This window comes from Cucurbita pepo, chromosome 10, assembly GCF_057944985.1.
Source record: "Cucurbita pepo subsp. pepo isolate OVF chromosome 10, ASM5794498v1, whole genome shotgun sequence".
Taxonomy (NCBI): Eukaryota; Viridiplantae; Streptophyta; class Magnoliopsida; order Cucurbitales; family Cucurbitaceae; genus Cucurbita; species Cucurbita pepo.
In genome coordinates, this window is record NC_141807.1 from 19,428,871 (window position 1) to 19,450,555 (window position 21,685).

A 21,685-nucleotide genomic window follows, 5' to 3' on the forward strand; every position below is an offset into this window, starting at 1 on the left:
GGGTAGGGAGAAGTTGACAACAACGGCTCACAGTATATAACCTTGGGTAGGGAGAAGTTGACAACAAGGGCTCACAGTAGGGAGAAGTTGACAAAAACATGTTTTGAGAGCCGGAACAACACATTCCACGTTCTTACGAAAAGAATAGAAGAAGAAGATCTATGAGTGAAATATTTTAAAAATATTAGGGGTATTAATGCTATATATATATATATATATATTATATATATTTAATTGTTTGAAAGTTGAGGGGTATTTGCGAATTATTGGAAAGTTGAAGGACGTTTTTGAAAAGAAATATAAAGTTGATTATTTTTGATAAATTCTGCGATACAATTAGTCGATAAATGCCTCCACGTCGTAGTCATCAGCCGTTTACTTCACCTTCCTCCGCACGCTTCACAATTCTGCGTCTCTATTTATATTCGTAAAATTGTTTCATTTCGAAGTTCTCAGAATCAGCAACATACTGGCGGTTATGGCGGAAGTTGGAGAGTGCTCTGCTTCAAATTCCTCCATACAAAACTGGGCGAAGCTAAGTATGTTTCCCCCTCTCACTTTCTTCTTCTCGGTATCTCTTTTCTTGGACTGATCCGATGCCTGTTCCGTCTTGCATTATTGGATTCTCTGTTTGATTTGCTTGTACTTTGCGCTTGAGAGTTGGACGGTTCTGAAAACATAATCGTTCCATTTTTTGCAAGCAAAATTTGTTGCTATTCCAAATAAATGTTCTTTTGGGTTGAAATTATTCGGGAAGACAATGTAATTGAGGAAATGATTTTTGGTGGAACGAGCAAATGAACTAGGTTTAGCGTTCTTGAAGGTCGATGATTTATTTGTATCTGATTTACATCGATTTCGTGAATTGTTGGCAGTATGAGTTACAGAGATCAAGCTCATTGTCTCACTAATTTTTCTATCGGTAGACAGTATAAGAATTAAGGAATTACTATTTTGGTGAAGATATACAAGAGGAAGAGGAGAGTGAACCTTTCTCCCCAATTAAACGATTATAAAATTGTTACAAGATCATACCTGCAAGGAACACTATCTAGCTACCAAAGAACGAATAAAGTGCTCAAAGTCTATGTAACCTCTCTGAATTTATGGAAATTATTACTTTAGACATTGTCTCGAGACATTCCCATACCTCATGGAAATTATTACTTTAGACATTGTCTCGAGACGTTCCCATACCTCATGGAAATTATTGCTTTTAATTCTCTGTAAATAGAGATATATTCTTCACAACTTTCATTCTAATAAAAATTCTAGACTTGATTCTTGTAGATTTCTCTTTTTAGTCACTTGATCATGGATTTGCATGAAAGAAACTTGATGGATTGAAAATATCATTCTTGAACATTTTTGTCATTTCTTAGATGATTTCGTTTTAAGAAACACTTCTTTCAAATTTTTATGTTGGGCAGGTAATATACAATTTCAGTCTTTTTTTGAAAGGAGACACAAAACTTTCATTGACAAAATGAAAAATTACATATTAGATGTTGGCAACCAGAATGGTTATTAAGTCTTTCATGGCGTAAAATGCAAACAAGAGGAGAAAGTACTCAAAAGCTTAATTTATTGCAATCTTCTAATTTAAAAAAAAAAAAAAAAAAAAAAAAAAAAAAAAAAAAAAAAAAAAAACTATTGCAATCTAAATTGGCATTGTTTTTGGAAATTAATTTGCTATTTTATTTTATTCTTTTCCAGTTTCACTTGATAAAAAATATGCAGATATTGAGATAAACTCGGATGAGGCTGTTATCTTCTCAGAGACTAAGTATGAATGGTGCAAAATCACAAGGAATTCCGATGTAAACTCTATCACTTTGCAGAATAGAAGGTAATATGTTGTGGCTACGAAGTAATTAGTGTTAAAATCAAATTATATTCTTATCCCATAAATCAGAGCCTCCATGCAGTTTGGTGTAGGTATTTTAAGATTTTTTATATAATGGTAAATCTTAAGAAAGATCTCCACTTTTACCATTAGAGACTTTCGTGGAGCTTTTATATCAAAGTTTGGTGTAGAGAACGGCTTCAAGTTCATGATTTTTCACTGATGTCAAGGATTATAGGGGTAGTAAGACCATGGGATTTAAGATAAAAATTTATCCCAAAATCTTTACTGTAGTATCTAGGTGGATTGTTATTGAGAGAATTTTGTTTTTTTTATATGTATATATTCGTACATATCTATATCTATATCTATCTATCTATCTATCTATCTATCTATCTATCTATATATATATATATATATACATACATAAAAATATTTATTGTTTTACGATCTCCCTCTCTTTGTCTCTCCTTTTCTCTTGCCGTATGTTTTATCTATTGTGTTTTGGGTGCTATAGTTTCAATGCTATTCTTGTTGATGAGAATCTTGTTCAAAAGGATGACATTGCTTTCATCAAGTGTGGAAGCGAAATTGTTTCTGGTCCGGTCCAAGATGGTTAGTATTTTTTCAAACTCTTGTGTGACGGAGAAAGTTTGACGTGATGGATGAATTAGAATTATTTGTTTTCAATTTATTGAAATATAACCGGATGAAAGTTCTCACTAATTTGTTATATGAAAGTAAATTGTTTGTCATGTTAGTATATTGTTTACCGTGTTAGTATTTAATGTGCATAACTCGCGTTTGCTAAGATTTTTCCTTGTATATTTGTACTTTTTTATTTCTTTTCATATAGGTCTAGATTGATAGCTGAATGCTAGCATATATGATTGATAATTGTTCTATCTAAATTTATCTTTCACATCACTCAAAAGATGAGAAGTATTCTAGCAAATATGTTTGATAATCGTTTTGTATAAATTTGAGTCTTTCACATCACTCAAGAAACAAGAAATACTTTTCTCTCAAATATAGCTTCACATTCATCAACAAATTTCCTAAGTTTCCACTTTAAAAAGATACCTTAGCTTTACAACACACTGATCCATTGAGAACTTAGCTTTACCATATAAGTATAATGAAAGAATAGATGACATTGGTTTTCTACAGCTGAAAGGCAAAGACTGCAAGCTGATTGTTTTAATATTAAGTCATTTTTTAACTTCACAAGCCAAGTCACTATATTGATTTTTCTTGGGCTCTTTGACTTAACAAAACTTATTCTTTTGTTTTTTTATATTAAACTTACCAATTCTTGTTATTTAAGCCAATTGGAGAATATACTATCCTCACCTTTGGTTTGACTTTGAATATTTTTTAGAATTTTTTTCTTATTCAAATATTCCCATAAATAAATACAAAATGTAACTGCACAAATATATTTTCTTGGTGGTTTGATTGAAAATGGAGAACTATCTCAGGTAAAAGCTTTTTCTTTGTTGAACTATTCCATCTTAATCTTTATGGAACTATTCAATTTTAATCCTCAGGGCATTTGAGCTATAAATTTGAAATATTGTCAGACTCAAGAATATGCAAGGGCTTAAAGGTGATTGGTTAATTGTCATGTTTGGATTATCTAAATGTGATATTAGCTTTCACCATTGTTTTAGAAATACTCAATTTAGCACCTGTTGAATTTGTCCAGATTTCTATGGATGTTGAACACGCAAAATGCAGTATTTGCTTAAACATTTGGCATGATGTTGTCACAGCTGCTCCTTGCTTTCACAACTTTTGGTAGGGATATTTATTTGTTTCTAGCTGGTTATTTCACATTTTAATTTAGGTGTTTTCATTGAATTGTAATTGGTCTACAGCAATGGATGCTTCTCGGAGTGGTTAAAAAGATCCCAAGAGAAGCGTACAAGTGTACTTTGTCCCCAGTGTCGAGCAGTTGTGCAGTTTGTTGGAAGAAACCACTTCTTGCTGAACATTGCAGAGGTAATATTGTACCAAAGCATCTAAGTGAAGAAAAATGTTATTTGGTTTGCAGGATTTTGTCATAGCAGTATATATGTCTTGTTACACATTTTTTTGTTGTATGAATTTTATGGGGATTAGTTTTGGTTTTTTGGGTTGATTAAAGGGTTGTATGAATTTTATGTAGTTGTTAAACAGAAACTTCAGGTTTTAGGAAAAAAAACTGTAGTAAAGTTTAAAAGGGGAAAGCTTTAGAACTCACTACAGCACTTTAGATATCCACCAAGGGTTTTGGACTTAAATCTACAAGAAATATCTTTAAGGGTACTATTGTGTTTGGAGAGGAGTAAGGAGAAGACTTACCATAGAGACGTATTCTCTTTTTTTTTTTTTTTTTTTTTTGCCCCTTGAATGAAGGGCTTATTTCTCAATTCTCAACATTATTCTTTTCTCCTGGTGCAAACTTTTTTTTATTATTTATTATTTAATTTTATTGTCAAACAAAGGAAACAGTTTTGCATGTTGTGATGAAGAAAATTTTCATAAGTGAAAGATCTCAATTCCCCTCAATGGAGAATGGCATAAAAGATCAAAAAATTCCAGTTTTAATTAATTACGATTGGGGAGAGGATTTACGAAATTGCATTTGAAATTGAACACCAAAGTAGAGCAAGTATATATAGCAAGACCGCAACCTTTCTTTCACCGTCTATAAAGAGTGTATTTGCTAATTTTGGCTCAAGCATCGGTGTCAAACATGCGCACACATGGCTAATTAGCATGTCAAAATTTTATATACTTATTTTTAATTATGACACTTGCACAGAAATGTCATGACACACTTATAACACGTATCAAACATGTGAATTAGTACAGTAGTGTACATGTGTTAGACACTATTTGTACAAAGTGATTATGAGCCCAACATTTGTTAGAAGTCATATTAAACACTTATTAAGCATAATAAATAAAAACACAAGTGGTAATATAGGACAAACCTATTAAATTTTGAGAATGATACTTTAAACTCAAGTTTAGGCATATCAATGTATAAACTCATTGCATATGAAGGTTTTTGTATAAAAATGATATATATTATAGTAAATGTATCCTTATCCTAAATGTTTTTAAAAAATGACGTGTGACCTAGTCCATGTTGTATTCATCTATGTCTCGTTGTGTCTCGTGTCTATATCTATTCTTCTTAGCAGTCTGCTGCCTAGCGTCCCAGGGAAAGGAACTCTTTAAGCTATTTCTGCCTAGCCATTTTTCTTCCGAGATGGAACCTTCATCCCCCAACTCCCTTAATTTGTTTGATACTCAACCTGTACTCATCCTCATTAGCTTTAAATTTTTTGTGAAGTATATGTGAGGGTACTAATAGGGGATATGTTGGGAATACTAGTAGGATATTAGTAAGAACATAGTGATAATTAGCTAGGGGTGACTTGGTTATAAATGTAGAGAGCTTGGGATCTTAGAAGAGGGGGGAATTATTTTGGGGAGGTTACAATACAGTTATTCTGTTGTATCTTGTAACCGAGATCCTAACAGGATAAATATGGTTGATTTCCTAATTCCCCTGCATCAATTCAGCAATTCTATAAACTTTAATCCCTGTTATACTATCTTTTTTTTTCTTATTCTTTTCAGTTCTATCTCATAACTGATTGGCTGCTTGTTTTGTCTAGACTATATTGCAAGAGGACTCTTCCCTTAGACGTTCAGTCGAAGAAATTGCTATTTTGGATTCTTGTTCATTAATACAATCAAATCTGGTAAGTAATCTTATTTTTTATCATACTTGTGTATTGATGTTATGACAACGATAGGAATGTCAATTTCTAAATTTTTACTATTGACTTAAGGGAAATCTCCAACTGTAGCAAAAGAGAACTATTTTTTATGGAATGGCAGGGATGTGAATATCAGTGTAAAAATATTTTTTTACCTTATATCCTGGGGGGGATGTGATTGTCAACATTTTAAGCAAGGTCAAAGGTTTTATGCTTTTTGTGAGTTATAAGTGATATATGCCTCTTATAGAATTTACTCAAGGGCTGGAATTGTTGCACTTTGGGGAATAGTTAGAATGATAATTTCAATTTGCTGTATATTCTTTAAAAACATAGATTCTTCATTTTCTTTGTGGTCCGGTTCTTCCGATAAAATCGAAGTTATTGTTGGATATTTCTTCCAAAGCCAAGTTACCTTTATATAATCATTTTTAAAACAAATTTTACTTAAAATTACAGCAAGGAGATGATTAAAATCCAATGCACTAAAACTTATTCAACAATGTGGTTCAAAATGTATTAATTTTTGTAAATTTGGACTTTAAAAGTTTTATGCTCTGGTTTTTTGTAATAAGAAACAAGGAGTGTACTTCAAAATAGAATCATTGTACTAAAAAGGTGGAGAGGAATCACATCTCGAGAGGTAAAGGGTAAGGTCTTAGAGGCTTACTAGTGTATAGAGACAAGTTGCCTTTATCTCTTTTCCAGTTTGCTGACAACACCGCTTTATAACAGCACTCTTTTTCTACCTAGGGAAGGAGGAGTCTTATTAATCTAAACTGCTTTATGTTTGTTTTAGACTTTTTCAAGGTTGAAGATTAATGGGGTAAATGTTTGTTGTGGGGATTTACTGTGATCCTTGTAAATTAAGTAGGTAGGCTTCTTTGGTGGGTCGTGGGGTCTGGGCCTTTCCATCAACTGAATGTGTCTTCCTCTTGGCCACAATCCTACACTTAGTATGTTTTGGGATCCTGTAGTGGAGAAAGGTCACAAGCATCTCTCCTATTGGAAAAAAGAGTTTTTTCAAAGAAAGGTAGACTTACCCTAATTCAGCCAGTTACGAGGGATCTCAATGTTCTCTTTATTTAGGATTAAGGTGCCGATATGTAAATCCTTAGAGGAGTATGAGGGACTTCTTGTGGGAAGGGTTAATGAAGGAAAAGGGTCTCACGTAGTGAACTAGTGTGTTGTGAATAAGTTGATGGTGCTCAAGGGGCTAGACATAGCTAATCTTAGCATGTGAAATGAGGCCTTTTTGGCTACATGGCTGTGGCGCTTTCCCAAGAGTCTAGCTTCCTTTGGCAAAAGATTGTTGCGAATAAATATGGTCCTCACCCTTTCGAGTGAATCTTGAGTGCAGTTCTAAAAGACACTTACAGATTGATTATGAGAAAGTTGCCTTGTTGATAGGACTGCGATATTTGTATCTGTTGTAAGGGAGAAACTGTGGACCTCATACATATTTTGTGGTCTTGTGATTACATGTGAGCAGTCTGGACTTGTTTCCTCCAGTCCTTTGGTCTCAACTTGGTCCAACCTAGAGAGGATTTTTTGCTTCATTCGCCCTTTAGCAAAAAGGGTCACTTTTGTGGCTCGCCGACATTTGTGCTTTGTTATGTGGTCTTTGGGGTGAGAGGATCAATAGAGTTTTTAGAGTAGGGAGGTCCTAAGAAGAAGTTTGGTCCCTTGCTAGGTTCCATACCTCCCTTTCGGTCTTGGTGTGTAATGATTTTTGTAATTCCCCTTTAAAAACTATCATCCTTGATTGGAGCCCTTTTCTTTATTTCGACTCCTTTTGGTTTTGTTTTTTTGTATGCCCCTCGTAATTCTTTTTATTTATTTTTTCTTGATGAAAGTATGGTTTCTCTTACCAAAAGAAAAAAGAAAAAAAAAAAAAAAAACCCTTTCTTAAAAATCTTTACAAAGTGAAGTTTCTTAAAACATTCTAGGCTTTTTTACATAGTTTTTCCCTACAAGATATATGTTTAAATAGGGACGCTCCTATATTTCCGTAGTCTTTTTTGCAAAATAAAGAACTGAAAGATGTTTTCAGTTAAAATTTTCTTAGTGTATTTATCATCATATGAAAATTGTTTATTCTATTTTCTTTTTCCTTTTGTTTAGTTGTAATGATTTTCCCTTACAACCTTGACTTGAAAATATTTCTCGATAAAAATCCCCAATTAACTTCAGAATTTACTATCTTGACTCTTCAAAATTTTATTGCTTAAAATTATGATTATTTTTCATTTTATGTAGCTTGCTCTTTGATTTTTTTGGTCTCGTTGTGCTTTTACTCCTTTTCTGCCCTAGTAGGAAATTGGAGGATTTGGGATGTTTATTCTCCTGATTTAAGATAGAAGAGCAAAGATTTGAATAAAAGAAACCATTATGCCCTTTCCTACAAAATTTTCATTGATAGTAGGTGAAAACTACTTATCATCGATAGTCTAAAAGAGAGAAAATTCAGGAACCACCAAATTATTGATATTTTCCCCCTTAAAGAGAACTGCCAATAACTGATTTTGGACAGGATGGATAGTTCTGGAAAGAGGTTTTGGAATAAAGATGCACCACTCCAAGAATATTCTTAAAGGGGAAGAAGTTGTAGACCATTTCTTGAAAATTTCCATACAACAAGAGAATATTAACTATTCATACAAATTAGAGTCCCAACCTTTTGTTACAGACACGTTTTCTTTTAATACAATATACTAAAAAGGGAAGATCACAGGAAAATCAACATAACTTGACTAGTTAACCAAAACAGCGGGTTCTGGAGGACCAAATGAAATCCTCCAGCCATGTATCATATTAGTTATCACAGAAACAAAAGGATAAAGAGGTGCCCTTTTGGTAATTGATGTGGGAGTTCAGAAAGTTAAGGATCTCTCGACCTAAATTAGGTTCTCTAAGCTGTTAATAAAATAATATGGAATGCTACCCCAATTTATTTAAATCATCTCTAAACTGTTGAGGGGAAGCCCAGATGGGAATGCCCAAAGAGGACAATATCTGCTAGTGGTGGGCTTGGGCCGTTAATCTTCTACAGTAGGTTCTTTCTAAATTTGGCTTCGGAAGATCCAGATAGTTTCCTCTCTAGCCCTTTGCTTTTGGTTTGTGGTGTAAATTTCTTCAAGCTCTCAGTGTCAGCATCTCCCTCTTTTCGTTGGAGATAGGTTACTTTAATCCAAAATCCTCATAATTCTTTTGGATACGTGGTCAGAGTAATTGGAGTAATTTTGAGATTAAAATTTAGATGAAGCTGATATTTGGGTACTGTATTTTAATGCTTTTCTTTGTATGTGGACATTTTATTTTTGCAATGTTCCCCTTTTTTATTTGTCAGTTACTGTGGGTATACTTGTAGAACTTCCTACAGGTCTTTTTGATGGTTATTGTGCCATTTTGTTTTTATTTTTCTTCTACTTTTTCCCCCAATCTCTTTGTACTTTCTTCATTCTTACTTTATAGTGAAAATTGGTATTGGTTTTTGATCTTCTCTTAGATGTTTAAGCTACAATCTTACCTCGTTGAGCATCAATCTTTTGTGCAGTTTACTTATTTTCAATCGTGTGGATTATGTTTGTAATTCTTCTAGGTCATTGGGTCTGGGAAGAAGCGCACCCAGAAAAGGCCTCATTCAGTACTGGGCCAGGAGGAGAGCGGTGTTTTAGAGCTTCCATGCCCTCAATGTGGTAAATATTTGCTTTCAGTTGGAAAATCATCTTCCAACGCCTTTTTGTTCATTCTCATTGTTAGTGACTTTCCTATAATACTTTGCTGGTTGAATTATCACTAACCCCACCAGCTTAAATGGATATGTTGAGGTATATATATATATATTATTAACATTTTTCCTCACTTGTGAGCTAGAAAAATAATTTAACTCACGAAATTCATAAGTGAATTATTAATATCAATTGGGAAGAAAACATTACAAGATTTGGACGCATTATCTTCTCAAAGAAAAATAAATGTACTTGGCTTCTTCTACCGTGCAATAAGTTTAAATAATTTCTAATTTATTCCTTTTCTGGAGTTCATAGATTTCCATTCATTGTATATCTAGAGTTTTCTACCATTCTGTTACATTTTATATTAATCTGAAAAGTCGATTTACATTTTCCAGGTACTGAATATGCTGGATTTCGCTGTAATCCAAACACAGTTCACCTACAATGTCATGGATGTGGAGGAATGATGCCTTCTCGATTTGATATTGGGATACCTCAACATTGTATGTTTGCATTTTCCCTTTATATTCTTTCTGTGATTATGATGTTTATATTAGCAACTTGTACATATTGATTTGTCATTACTCTGGTGTAACTTAAGGCTGCTTACATTTATGGTAAGAGAGGGTTATTTTAGATTGGTGCATCCAACATTACTAAATACATTCATCATATCTATCTATCATTAGCGCATAGAGATTGCAGTATGATGTAAAGAATCACTTGGGTTGTCTTTTGTCTGGGTAAATATAGTTCAACAGACTCATTATTCTTTGTTGATGAAATTTGTTCATATAGTACGAAGTCAGAGATTATATTAACCTTAGATATGAGTGTAATGGTGATTAGTCTAATACAACGTTTCTATCTTTATTATTTTTATTTTAAATATACAAGTTTGTGGACAATGGTCAGGAGACATGTAAAGAGGAGGAAATATTTAAAATTCAAATGCGGATGGGGCATCCTAGGATGTTTCAAAGTATAAGATTGTGAGTTCCCACGTCAGTTGGAGTGCTTCCTTAACAAGGGTGTGGAAACCTCCCCCTAGTAGATGCATTTTAAAAACCTTGAGGGGAAACCCGAAAGGGAATACCCAAAGAGAACAATATCTACTAGCGGTGGGCTTGGGCTGTTACGAATGGTATCAGAACCAGATACTAGGCGGTGTGACAACGATGACACTGGGTCCCCAAGGGGGTGGATTGTGTGATCCCACACTGGTTGGAGTGCTTCCTTGTAAGGGTGTAGAAATCTCCCCATAGTAGACGCGTTTTAAAAACCTTGAGGGGAAACCCGATATGAAAAACCCAAAGAGAACAATATCGGCTAGCAGTGAGCTTGGGTTGTTACAAGCTTAGGTATTTATATCTTTTTTCATGATCCAGTAGTTGGATGGCCACGAGAAGGACATCTTGAATTTAACATGATCGAACAAATCTCGTTGAGATTAATAATCCCTTCTGAAAAAAGAAAAAAAAAAGCTGCACCACGGAGGCCAACTTTTGTTGCTGAATATTTCATCCAATTATGAACTAGTAGATTTCTCTACCTTATATTTTACTGAGATTAAGTTTCCAATGAAATTTGAACAAAACAAGGATTCAGAATTAAACTCTATGCAGAATTAACGTCTTCCATCTCTATTTTATATAGTTGTAAGCTTTTGTGTACATTGCAGGTTTAGGATGTGATAGAGCATTTTGTGGTGCATATTGGCAAGCTCAGAGGTTACAAAGAAGTGGTACTTACGCCACGTGCAATCCCGAGACTCTAAAACCGGTATGTGCTGTTATTGTTTGGTTTCTTTGTTTTCTTTTTCTTGTTTCAAAAGGATTCTGTCAAAGCTTGTTACCCCTTGTTGTTCTTACATTATTGGGCTAGCTAAATGATTCCGTTTCTATTTTACTTTGTAAAGGTTCTCTTATACTTAAATGTGTTCTTCATTGCAGATCTCCAGTCGTACCGTCTCAAGAATTCCACAGTTGACACATGAAAATAATCAACACGAACAGGATGTATAGATTTGCATCTACTTATTCATTAAGCATTTTTCCAGTTTTGCTAATAGATAGTTGATATGATTCACATTTTGGTTCTTAGATTACAGAGAGGTGCATTAGTCAGATGGGTAAAACATTGCAGGATGTCATCTCTGAATGGATTGTGAAGTTTAACAATAGAGAAATTGGTAGGTTTTTCCCAACTTTCTTGTTATTTTTTTATTATTAGAAACTAAGAATGCTCTTATTATAGAAAATTATAAAAGGGAGAAAAAATATATAATGCTACTGACAGAAAGTTCCTAGGGATGATACCTTAAAACGTAAAAAAAACAAGACTAGAGAGAAATTGTGGGAGAGTATGCAATGATATTCATCATATAGTAATGGAGAACTTGTAGGAAAAATTGTTATCCCATTGGCATGCCTCGTATGAGGGCACGAGTGGTCGAAATTATATTACGTATGTGAATATAGCGGCTTATTAGTCTTTCGTCCTTTATTGAAATTTTACTATATTTCACTATTCCTAGTCGAGGACTTTCATGTATACCTATATATATTGAACTCAAAACATATAGACCGACATGGGTTCTTCCATATTTTGGTATCACATTAATAGAAATGTCCCTCATATAGTAGTCTTAAATTGCAAATCAGATCGAACTCGAATGCCTCTAAACCACGTGGAGATGATAACTGCAGAGACGCATATTTGCAAGTAAGTCTTCTCATATTTCGTTCTTATTTTTCCACTTGATTCATGCAAGGAAATTGATGTCTTTTTCCACAGAAAGTATTGTATTTACTAGTTTATCTCTGCTTGAGGATACAGATCACCTCCCTTTTGTTTCTCTCGTTTGTTCTGTTTAATTCTTGTACATGGATGGAAAGGGTCAAGTGCACTATGCGCATCATCATCTTTCATCTATCATCTTTCTTGTGTTTTCCCTTTTGAGCTTTCCCTCAAGATTTTAAAACGCATCTACTAAGGAGAGGTTTCCACACCATTATAAAGAAAGTTTAATTCCCCTCTCCAACTGACGTGGATCTCACAATCCACCCCCTTGGGGCCCTGTGTCTTCACTAGTACACCGCTCGGTGTCTGCTCTGATACCATTTGTAACAGTCCAAGCCCACCGCTAGCAAATATTGTTCTCTTTGAGCTTTCTCTTTCAGATTTCCACTCAAGATTTTTAAAATGTGTCTATTAGGGAGAGGTTTCCACACCCTTTAAAGAATGTTTCATTCCTCTCTCCAACCGATGTGGAATCTCACTAGAATGACCTTATGAATTAGTCAGGTTATTAAGCTATAGTTTGCTAAAAAAAAAAGTCGTCTTCATTTCAAATGTGTATCTTGTCTCGTACCATTTCAGTTTAAAGCTGTTTTGGCATCCATTTTGACATGTAATACGTTCTGACAACTTGGAATCCCTTTTTGTCTCAATGAAGTGAGTGTTATGACAAATTGGTGGGATTTCTACTCTACTGGTTTCGCATTTCAACGCCAAAATATGTGAGTACTTTTGCCTGGGAATTTCAATTCTCCTTGCTTCTCCTTTCTAAATCCTACGTGAAATGTGGCAGCTTCTTCCAGGAGATGCAACTGAAAGGGAAAATTGTTGGTATGGATATGCATGTCGGACTCAACACCACAACGAAGATCACGCTCGCAAGCGAAACCATGTTTGTCGTCCCACCCGATCCCGATGATAATAGCGATTTCTATATCTGCTTCACTTTTTCTTTCCCTTTTAACCATATTTTTCCCTAGTCTTCAGTGATGTGATCTTTGAATTACAAGCATATTTTTGTGCCCTTAATTGGTTGCAAATATGCCTCTTTGTATGTGTATATTATTACATTCTCAACAAATCATGTAAACTTTATTATCAAAGTTATGCCTTTGGGCCTAACTTTGTTTGATGTTCTCTCAAAAGAAATGGCTGCATACATCCTCCTTGTAGAAAATGGATTGCTCATATAACGTTTTCTTGGCCTGCAGATAGATTCCTTGTTATTCCCTGTTTTGTTCACTTGCAGGCTTTGCCATTGCATGCTTGCGGCGTACTTGCCTTGTAAGAAAGCAACGGCTCAACATTTTTATACATGAAAAGTGATGAAACACAGGTCAAAAAGGTGAAAATTTGTCCCCACGATTTCTATGCCATATTCTAGCTTTGGAACTGTGATGTGTGATGATTGTTAATACTAATCTTGATTCTCGAGAATTGATTGATTTTTTTTTTTTTTTTTTTTTTTTTTTGTGCATTATTTATCTGACGTTCAAGGGCATTCTTCCTTATCCGAGTTTGAGATGGAACAAATCTCAGACGTAGAGTCTCCGGTAATTGGTAGAAAGCCTAAATATTTTGTTTCTCTCCGGTCTAACTTGGGAATACTTCTTACTGTTTGGCTATATATCTTTACAATGTCAACATATCTTCTATCTCAAGAAAGAAAAGGTTTGACCAAGTAGTAGTTTAAGGCAGGCTTGTAGGATCAGGTAGTATAGGTAAATGCATCTATAAGGGATAGGCCTTTAATTTAACTCACGAACACAATACAAATTGTTTTGTTTTATACAATATTTACATTCAACAAAATACCTAAAGTTGTGTCATAGTTGTCTAGTTTTTAATATAACAGCTTAAATCCACTGCCAGTAGATATTGTTATCTTTTGGCTTCTTCTCAAGATTTTTAAAACTCTATTATTAGGGAGAAGTTTTCACGCTTACAAAAAAAAAAAATGTTTTGTTTTCCTCCTCACCTGATGTGGAATGTTACAATTCACTCCCATTCGGGGTTCAGTTTCCTTATTGGTACATCGCTCAGCCCTGATGCTATTTGTGAAAGAACGTGGGAAAATTCATTAAAAGAAAAAAAGAAAAAGACAGTCGTGCTTTTTGAACTGCATCAGAACAGATAAGAAACAAACATTATTATGGATGCAAGTAAAATGACGGATAAAAGTGATGACGTGGAAGTAAGAAGCTGACTGGGGGGGGGGGTGAGGTGACGTGGTATATTGAATAGTTTAAATAAAATGTGTTTTTTTTTATTATTATTTTTGGTTAGAAAGAGAGAAGATAATAATAATAATAATGAAATGTAAACCCAAATATTTAGAGGTGAGATATTGAAGTCAGCCAACCCGCATCCCACTGTCATGTACTTTTAACTGAAAAATCTAATAATAAAATTTTAAAAAATAAATAAATTGGAAAGGGGAATGAACGGTGAGGATTCGGTCAACCCAAGGGACGGTGAGATGAGAGTGTTTATGAACGTTGGGGTTGGAGGCGGTAATGATGTTGTAGCCTAATGCGCATGGAAATCGCTACTGATTCCACCTTTTTTCTTTTCTTTTTTTTCTTTTCTTTTTATTATTTTTATTTTTATCTTTCTCATTATTATTTTTAGGTCCCCTTACTTTCTTTTTCCTTTCATTATTATTTTATTTTTTTCCATCCACTCTAAAAAAAATTTCAATAATAACTTAATTTTTTTTAAATATTCAATTAATTTTCAGATGTTTTATTAATACTCTTAATTTTTATTTTTTAATTTTTAAAAAGACTGTTACCGTTGGTATTACATTTTAAAAATACTCGTGAACTTATAAAAATAATATTATAATCTTAAACTTTTTTTAAAAAAATAAATAATTTAGAGGTAATTTATAAATTTTAGATAGATCGTTTCGTAGGATGATGCATATCAAACTTCCATGTTATCATAGTATACATTCATTATGAGGGTGACGTACATATGCATATTTATGGTATTTTTGTCGTATTTTATAACCTATTTCAATTCTTGGAGCCTCGAGAGTCTTACCCCTGGTCATAAGATTTACATTCCTGTAAGTACGATATATCAAATAAAAACATACATGAGACATAGATTCCATCAAGGACAACTCGAAAGTTCAGCATCCCATTATAGTATATACTAGCAATCAATTCGAGAACGAGATTAATGTCTGATTGAAAATTAAATTTTATATTTTGCAAATGTATTTAATATTTTTAAAATATAAATTTAAAAATTTAAAAACATATTAAATATTTTCTAAAAAAAAAAGGAAGAAAAATGTGAATTTAAACAATAAAAAAAAATATAATAAATGTATAGATTAATGAGGGAATGTTGGGTCCATATCCAGATAGATAAGAAAAGAAAATAAATAAAATAAAATAAAATAAAATAATAAAAAAATAAAAAGAAAATAAAAAGTCTCGTAAAGGGAAATGCCGTGCCGGCAGATTCGGCGAAGATTTCTGTAAAACGGCACCGCATCATTATTCCTAAACACTGTGGACTCCTCCAATTGACAGCCTAATATAATATTAAATTAAATTAATTTCCTCCTTAACTGGGCCCCACACTTAATATCCTAGTCACATAATTTATTAAATATTTATTTATTTATTTTCTAATGGTTTTAAAAATAATTTTTAATTATTTGAAAGGTAATTTTTTAAAATATATATTCAAATTTAACGGTAAATCTTATTAAATATTTAAAAATAAATAAATAAAAAATAAACGACCTGGACAAACGAACCCAAATCAATATAGAAATTTATGGTTTGGTTCATTGTTTAAGTAAGGGTTGCTTGAGTTAAGTCTAAAAATGTTTTAAACGGACTCAATCCAACCCACGAACACTCTCATAGAATCTACTAGACGTAAAATTTAAAACATTTACGGGATAGGTCTGTTAATTCTACATGTCTATGAGTCTGACACCGACATTTTTATTATATTATTAAAAAAATCTAAGAAAAATACAAAATAAGCAACAAATAAGGATAAAATTATTTATTTAAGGATAAATGTCACGAATGTGGACATGTTAGACATTCGTTACCATACAATACAACTCAAAAAAGATGTTACCGTTACATATTATCTTTTTATATATTAGTTTATCAAATTTTCATTGTCATTTAATTATTTTATAAATTAATAAAAAAATTATAGTCTAATTACAAATTTAATCCATAAATTTCTTAAAAAATTAATGGTGTTAATATGACTCAGAATTCGACCAACTTGAACTATCCAATCCAACAAAAACCTTGTTTGACGAACACGACTGTCCACAATGGTATGATATTGTCCACTTTGAGCATAAACTCTCGTGATTTTGCTTTGGGTTTTTCCAAAAGACCTCGTGCCAATGGAGAGTGTATTCTTTTATTATAAACTCATGATTATTCCCTAAATTAGCCGAGGTCGGACTTTCATCATCCAACACAACTAACTGGGTTGGGCTAGATTTTTTCGTAAAAATTCGAATTGGTTCGTGGGTTTGACATTTTTTTGGACTAACTTGAAGATAGAGTTACAACATAACCCTACTCTTTAAATTATTATAAAAATTAAGAATATTTGACGTGTGTAACCGATGTTATTGGCACGTTGTGACTTGTTACTTGATATTTGAGTAGTTATCAATATAGTATGAATCGTGGAAAAGTAGTATTTCTCAAATAATTAAAAAAATAATAATAATAACCCAGGAACCCGACTGTAGCAACCTAAGCTCACCGCCAGTAAATATTGTCTATCTTGGCCCATTACTTATTCTTCTTTCCAACCGATGTGAGATCTCACACCGACAACTCGACCCAACTTTCTAAAGTGAATTTGGTTGTAAACTGAACTTATGTTGCTCGGGTCACTACCCCTTCGAGTTGGTTCAATTTTTTGTTAATTATATTGAACTCTACCAGTATATATGCTTATTAAAAATATCTAATAAGTCTCTAAACTTTTAATTTTTGATATTTTTAATTTTGAAATAAATAAATAGCCGTTTAAATAATTTCTCACTCCACTTTTTGGTTAACCCCACAAACGACTTTTGGTCACGCCCCCACGACCCACACGCCTTCTCCTTTTTTATTTTTTATTTTTTATTTTTATTTTTATTTTCTTTTAATGATGAATATTACACGTCACTGCACCAAACGGTCTGAACCGGCTCCTTTAAAACGGCGTCTCTCACTCCCACGATCTCCGCCATTACCACCGCCATTTCCATTTCTTCTTCCCTCTCTGTCAACCCTAAACCCCTTCTTCAACTTTCTCCACTCCACCACAACCATGACTGACCAAGAAGTCGTTGTCACCGATGTTCCCCTTGCTGAGAAGCCCAATAAGGACCTTCCTCCGCTGCCGGAGCCTGCCGCGAAGGAGCCATTGAAGGCGGAAGGAGAGGCTCCTGATGCGGCGGCGGAGACTGAAGTGTTGAAACCTGCTGGTGATGAGAAAGTCGTGGCGGATGCTGATTCCTTCAAGGAGGAGAGTACTAAACTCGCTGATCTTTCTGATTCTGAGAAGAAAGCTTTGGAAGAGTTTAAGCAGCTTATTCAGGAAGCGCTTAATAAGCACGAATTCACTGCTCAGCCTACGCCTCCGCCTCCGTCGTCATTGCCGGCTAAGGTTGAGGAATCTCCGTCGGAGGCCGTGGTGGAGAAGACAGATGAAACCGTCGATGATGCGCAGAAGCGCTCCGATGAAGAACAAGAGCCGCCGAAAGCCGAAGCTAAAATCGCCGAAGCAAATGAAGGTGAAGCAGAGAAAGAAGAGAAATCAAAAGAAACAACGCCTCCTGCCGCGGAGGAAGTTGTGGTTGCAGTGCAAACGGAATCACTTGTGGATGAAGACGGAGCAAAAACAGTCGAAGCAATCGAAGAGACGATTGTCGCCGTCGCCGCCTCCGCCGCAGCACCATCTGAAGAAGCCGTAGACACAACGGCCAACCCTCCCCCGACTGCCGTGGCGCCGGAGGAGGTGTCAATCTGGGGAATACCGCTAATGGCGGACGAGAGAACCGATGTTGTACTACTGAAATTCCTCCGAGCGAGGGATTTCAAAGTGAAAGAATCATTCGCGATGATCAAGAACACGATCCAATGGAGAAAGGATTTCAAAATCGACGAACTGTTGGAGGAAGATTTAGGGAGCGATCTGGAGAAAGTAGCGTTCATGCACGGATCGGACAAAGAAGGGCATCCAGTCTGTTACAACGTGTACGGAGAATTTCAGAACAGAGAGCTTTACCAGAAAACATTTTCCGACGAGGAGAAACGGGAGAAATTTCTCCGTTGGAGGATTCAGTTTCTGGAGAAAGGCATCCGGAAAATGGATTTCAATCCCGGAGGAATTAGCACCATGGTTCATGTAAACGACCTGAAGAACTCTCCAGGGCTGGGGAAATGGGAGCTAAGACAGGCAACCAAACATGCCCTTCAGATCTTCCAAGATAACTACCCAGAATTCGTTGCCAAACAGGTCTTTCATTGAACTATAATTGTGGATGTTATGATTAATTAATGATCTGTTTCTGATTTTGGATTTGGTTTTGAATTTGGGTAGGTGTTCATCAATGTTCCCTGGTGGTATTTGGCTGTGAATAGAATGATGAGCCCATTTCTGACTCATAGAACTAAGAGCAAGTTTGTGTTTGCTGGACCTTCCAAATCTGCAGAGACCCTTCTGAGGTACGTTGTTATTTGGATTAAAGCTAGATATATTGTTCTTGAATTCTGTGTTTTCATATTGGAATCAGCGATTTGTGGTGGAAATTAATTGGAAATTTTGGATAAACACACTACCACCAGGTACATAACAGCGCAAGAGCTGCCAGTGAAGTATGGAGGAATGAGCAAAGATGGGGAATTCGAGACATGTGATAGCGTCACTGAAATCACAGTGAAACCCTCAGCCAAACACACCGTCGAATATCCTGTCACTCAGGTTCCTATTTCTTCTCTCCTTCTTTTTCCTTAAATTTTTTTTAGAAATATAGAAATGAAAACCAAAGATCGTGATGAAATTTGAAAATGTTTGCGTTGGAAGATGTGCATTTCATTGGATTCTCTGGACACGACAGTCCAAAATGACCCATTATGTCTGTCTCTCTGTCTCTCTGTCTCTCTCACTCCCTGTTTCTTTATTTTAAAGCGTCTTTGAAATTCTCTGTTTTTGACTGTCTATGCCTTCTCATGATACCCTTTTACACTTTGGATCCTTTTACTTCCCAAATTTCAATTTCTTTTGCCATTTCTTTGTCATATTATTAAGTAAACTTTTCAATTTCTATACTCAAATTTCAGCTAATTGATTTTCAAATTTAGATGATGATTAGGTAAGTCCAGAGACATAACACAACACTTCGATGGGTTTGAGGTGAAATTGGAGTTGACATTGATGTCGATGTTGATGGGATGTTGGAGGTTCGAGTGGTACTTTTGTGTCGTTCATTAGTCTAAAACATCTCTTTAATCATCTGTCATAATGTACACATAATTGAAATTTAGACAATAGTTAGGCAAGTTGATATTGATGTCGATGTTGATATCGTCTATGTGGTTGTGTACACATGTGGTTCGTTAGTTTTGAGATTGTCTACTAGTTGATTCTTTAATCATCGACTATAAATACACGCATAATTGAAACTAGATGATAGTTTGTTAATGTGGTTGTGTATTCATGTGGGTTCGTGTTAGTTTTGAGATTGTCTGCTAATTAATTCTAAAACATCTCTTTAATCATCTAGTGTACATGTACACGCATAATTAAAATATGTTGATGTTGATATTGTTGATGTAGGCATGTATTGTGACGTGGGAGGTTCGAGTGGTCGGATGGGATGTGAGCTACGGGGCGGAGTACGTACCGAGCAGGGAGGGAAGCTACACGGTGATAATCGACAAGGCAAGAAAAGTGGCGTCGTCGTCACAAGACCATCCTGTTCTTACAAACACATTCAAGATCTCCGAGGCTGGTAAGGTGGTTCTGTCCATTGACAATCCGACCAACAAGAAGAAGAAACTCCTCTACCGCTTCAAGACCAAATCTCTATGAACCCTAAATCCATTTTCTCTATATATATTTCCCCCAAAAAAAAAAAAAAAAAAAAAAAAAAACATAAAATTTTGAATTCCTTGTTGTGAGATGTTTTTTTCTTTCCTTTTCTAAGCTCATGGGTGTTATGTAATCTAATCATTGTTCATGTTTTTTTTTTTTCCTTGTGTTTTTATTTATTTAATTTATTTATTTTTCTTTTATCCTCTCTCTCTCTCTCTCTTAAATTATTTTTAAGTTAATTTTTAGATTTGTTATTAACTATTAATTTATTTTTATGAAGTATATAAAATATAAAATAATAATGTATTTATTTTGTGTTAGTGTAGTTTTCTCCAATTTTCGGAATAAGTTGACGGTGGAAAATTAAATTAACTAAATTTTTTTATAAGCATTAAGAAATATTTTAATAATGATAATAAGTAAAGTTGTTATGAGACAAATAAGGACCCACCACGTGGCTCAAACGAGCCAAAATATGAGACTGATGACCGATAGGTTTCCACACCCTTCCAAGGAATGGTTCGATCTCCTCTCCAATCAATGTGGGGATCACAATCCACCCCTCTTGGGAGTCACGTTCTCACCGGCACACTGTCCGGTGTTTGATTCTAATACCATTTGTAGCACCTCAAATCCACCGTTAATAGATATTGTCTGCTTTGGCCCATTATGTATCGCCGTCAACCTCACGACTTTCAAGACACATCTGCTAGGAAGAGATTTCCACATATTAAAAGAAATGTTGCGTTCCCGATATAGAATCTCACGTATACGAGGAAAATCAATTACTTTATGTAAAGATAATATGGAAAGAATGTAAATGTTTTGAAGAGACAAAACATTGTAAATAGAGAATACAATAAACGGCTTCATTGGAGGACATTTTGTTTCAAATATATAATATTTAAATACAAAAGTTATTTACCTCTTCTTTTGTAGTCTTTTTAGGTTTCAAATCCCGAGACCAAGTTTTATCGTTTAAAAAAGTTTTTTGGGCCAATTTGAAATTTTAGATTAGTTGGGTCATACGTGAACAACTCTGATAGAGTTCATAACTGAACTCCGTGTCACAAACATATTGCTAATATCGGTTACAAACGTTAAATGTTCTTAATAATTTTAAAAGTAGGGTACGGTTGTGTTGGAATATAACCCTAATGTCGGGTTTGTAAGGTTGATCTGACAAAAACAATGTCAACCCACAAATTGAACTGCAACTCAACTCAACTTGTGAGATTCCACATTGATTCGAGAGGAAAACAAAACATTTGTTATAAAGGTGTGTAAACCTCTCCTTAACAAATATGTTTTAAAATTATGAGGGTGACGACGACATGTAATGAGCTGAAACAGACAATATTTGCTAGCGGTGTGCTTGAGGTGTTACAAATGGTACCAGAGTCAGTAATTGGAAAGTGCAATGCAGTGGT

General features: G+C 34.5%; 2 protein-coding genes across 2 annotated transcripts; both read left to right on the forward strand.

Moving 5' to 3' along the window:
* The first annotated feature begins 351 nt into the window (after positions 1-351).
* On the forward strand, positions 352-13,310 carry LOC111803030 (RING/U-box superfamily protein). Its single transcript, XM_023687277.2, has 15 exons — positions 352-539; positions 1,717-1,849; positions 2,364-2,461; positions 3,397-3,455; positions 3,555-3,646; positions 3,727-3,850; positions 5,521-5,607; positions 9,227-9,323; positions 9,758-9,865; positions 11,044-11,144; positions 11,315-11,380; positions 11,466-11,553; positions 12,026-12,086; positions 12,820-12,883; positions 12,955-13,310. Exons 1-15 carry the CDS (start codon positions 479-481, stop codon positions 13,078-13,080), a joined length of 1,365 nt encoding a protein of 454 aa, XP_023543045.2. The 5' UTR covers positions 352-478; the 3' UTR covers positions 13,081-13,310.
* A 4,077-nt stretch (positions 13,311-17,387) lies between these two features.
* LOC111804158 (patellin-3) lies at positions 17,388-20,455 on the forward strand. The gene is made up of 4 exons (XM_023688866.2): positions 17,388-18,677; positions 18,762-18,886; positions 19,007-19,142; positions 19,998-20,455. Exons 1-4 carry the CDS (start codon positions 17,487-17,489, stop codon positions 20,250-20,252), a joined length of 1,707 nt encoding a protein of 568 aa, XP_023544634.2. The 5' UTR covers positions 17,388-17,486; the 3' UTR covers positions 20,253-20,455.
* Positions 20,456-21,685: the final 1,230 nt, after the last annotated feature.

What these genes read in the sequence shown, in the direction of transcription:
- LOC111803030 (XM_023687277.2), top strand. Translation starts at nt 479, where the DNA reads ATGGCGGAAGTTGGAGAGTGCTCTGCTTCAAATTCCTCCATACAAAAC. An exon ending in ACAAAACTGGGCGAAGCTAA is followed by an intron (nt 540 to 1,716) that starts GTATGTTTCCCC and finishes ATTCTTTTCCAG; the next exon opens with TTTCACTTGATAAAAAATAT. An exon ending in CATTAATACAATCAAATCTG is followed by an intron (nt 5,608 to 9,226) that starts GTAAGTAATCTT and finishes TAATTCTTCTAG; the next exon opens with GTCATTGGGTCTGGGAAGAA.
- LOC111804158 (XM_023688866.2), top strand. Translation starts at nt 17,487, where the DNA reads ATGACTGACCAAGAAGTCGTTGTCACCGATGTTCCCCTTGCTGAGAAG. An exon ending in CAGAATTCGTTGCCAAACAG is followed by an intron (nt 18,678 to 18,761) that starts GTCTTTCATTGA and finishes GAATTTGGGTAG; the next exon opens with GTGTTCATCAATGTTCCCTG. An exon ending in TCTGCAGAGACCCTTCTGAG is followed by an intron (nt 18,887 to 19,006) that starts GTACGTTGTTAT and finishes CACTACCACCAG; the next exon opens with GTACATAACAGCGCAAGAGC.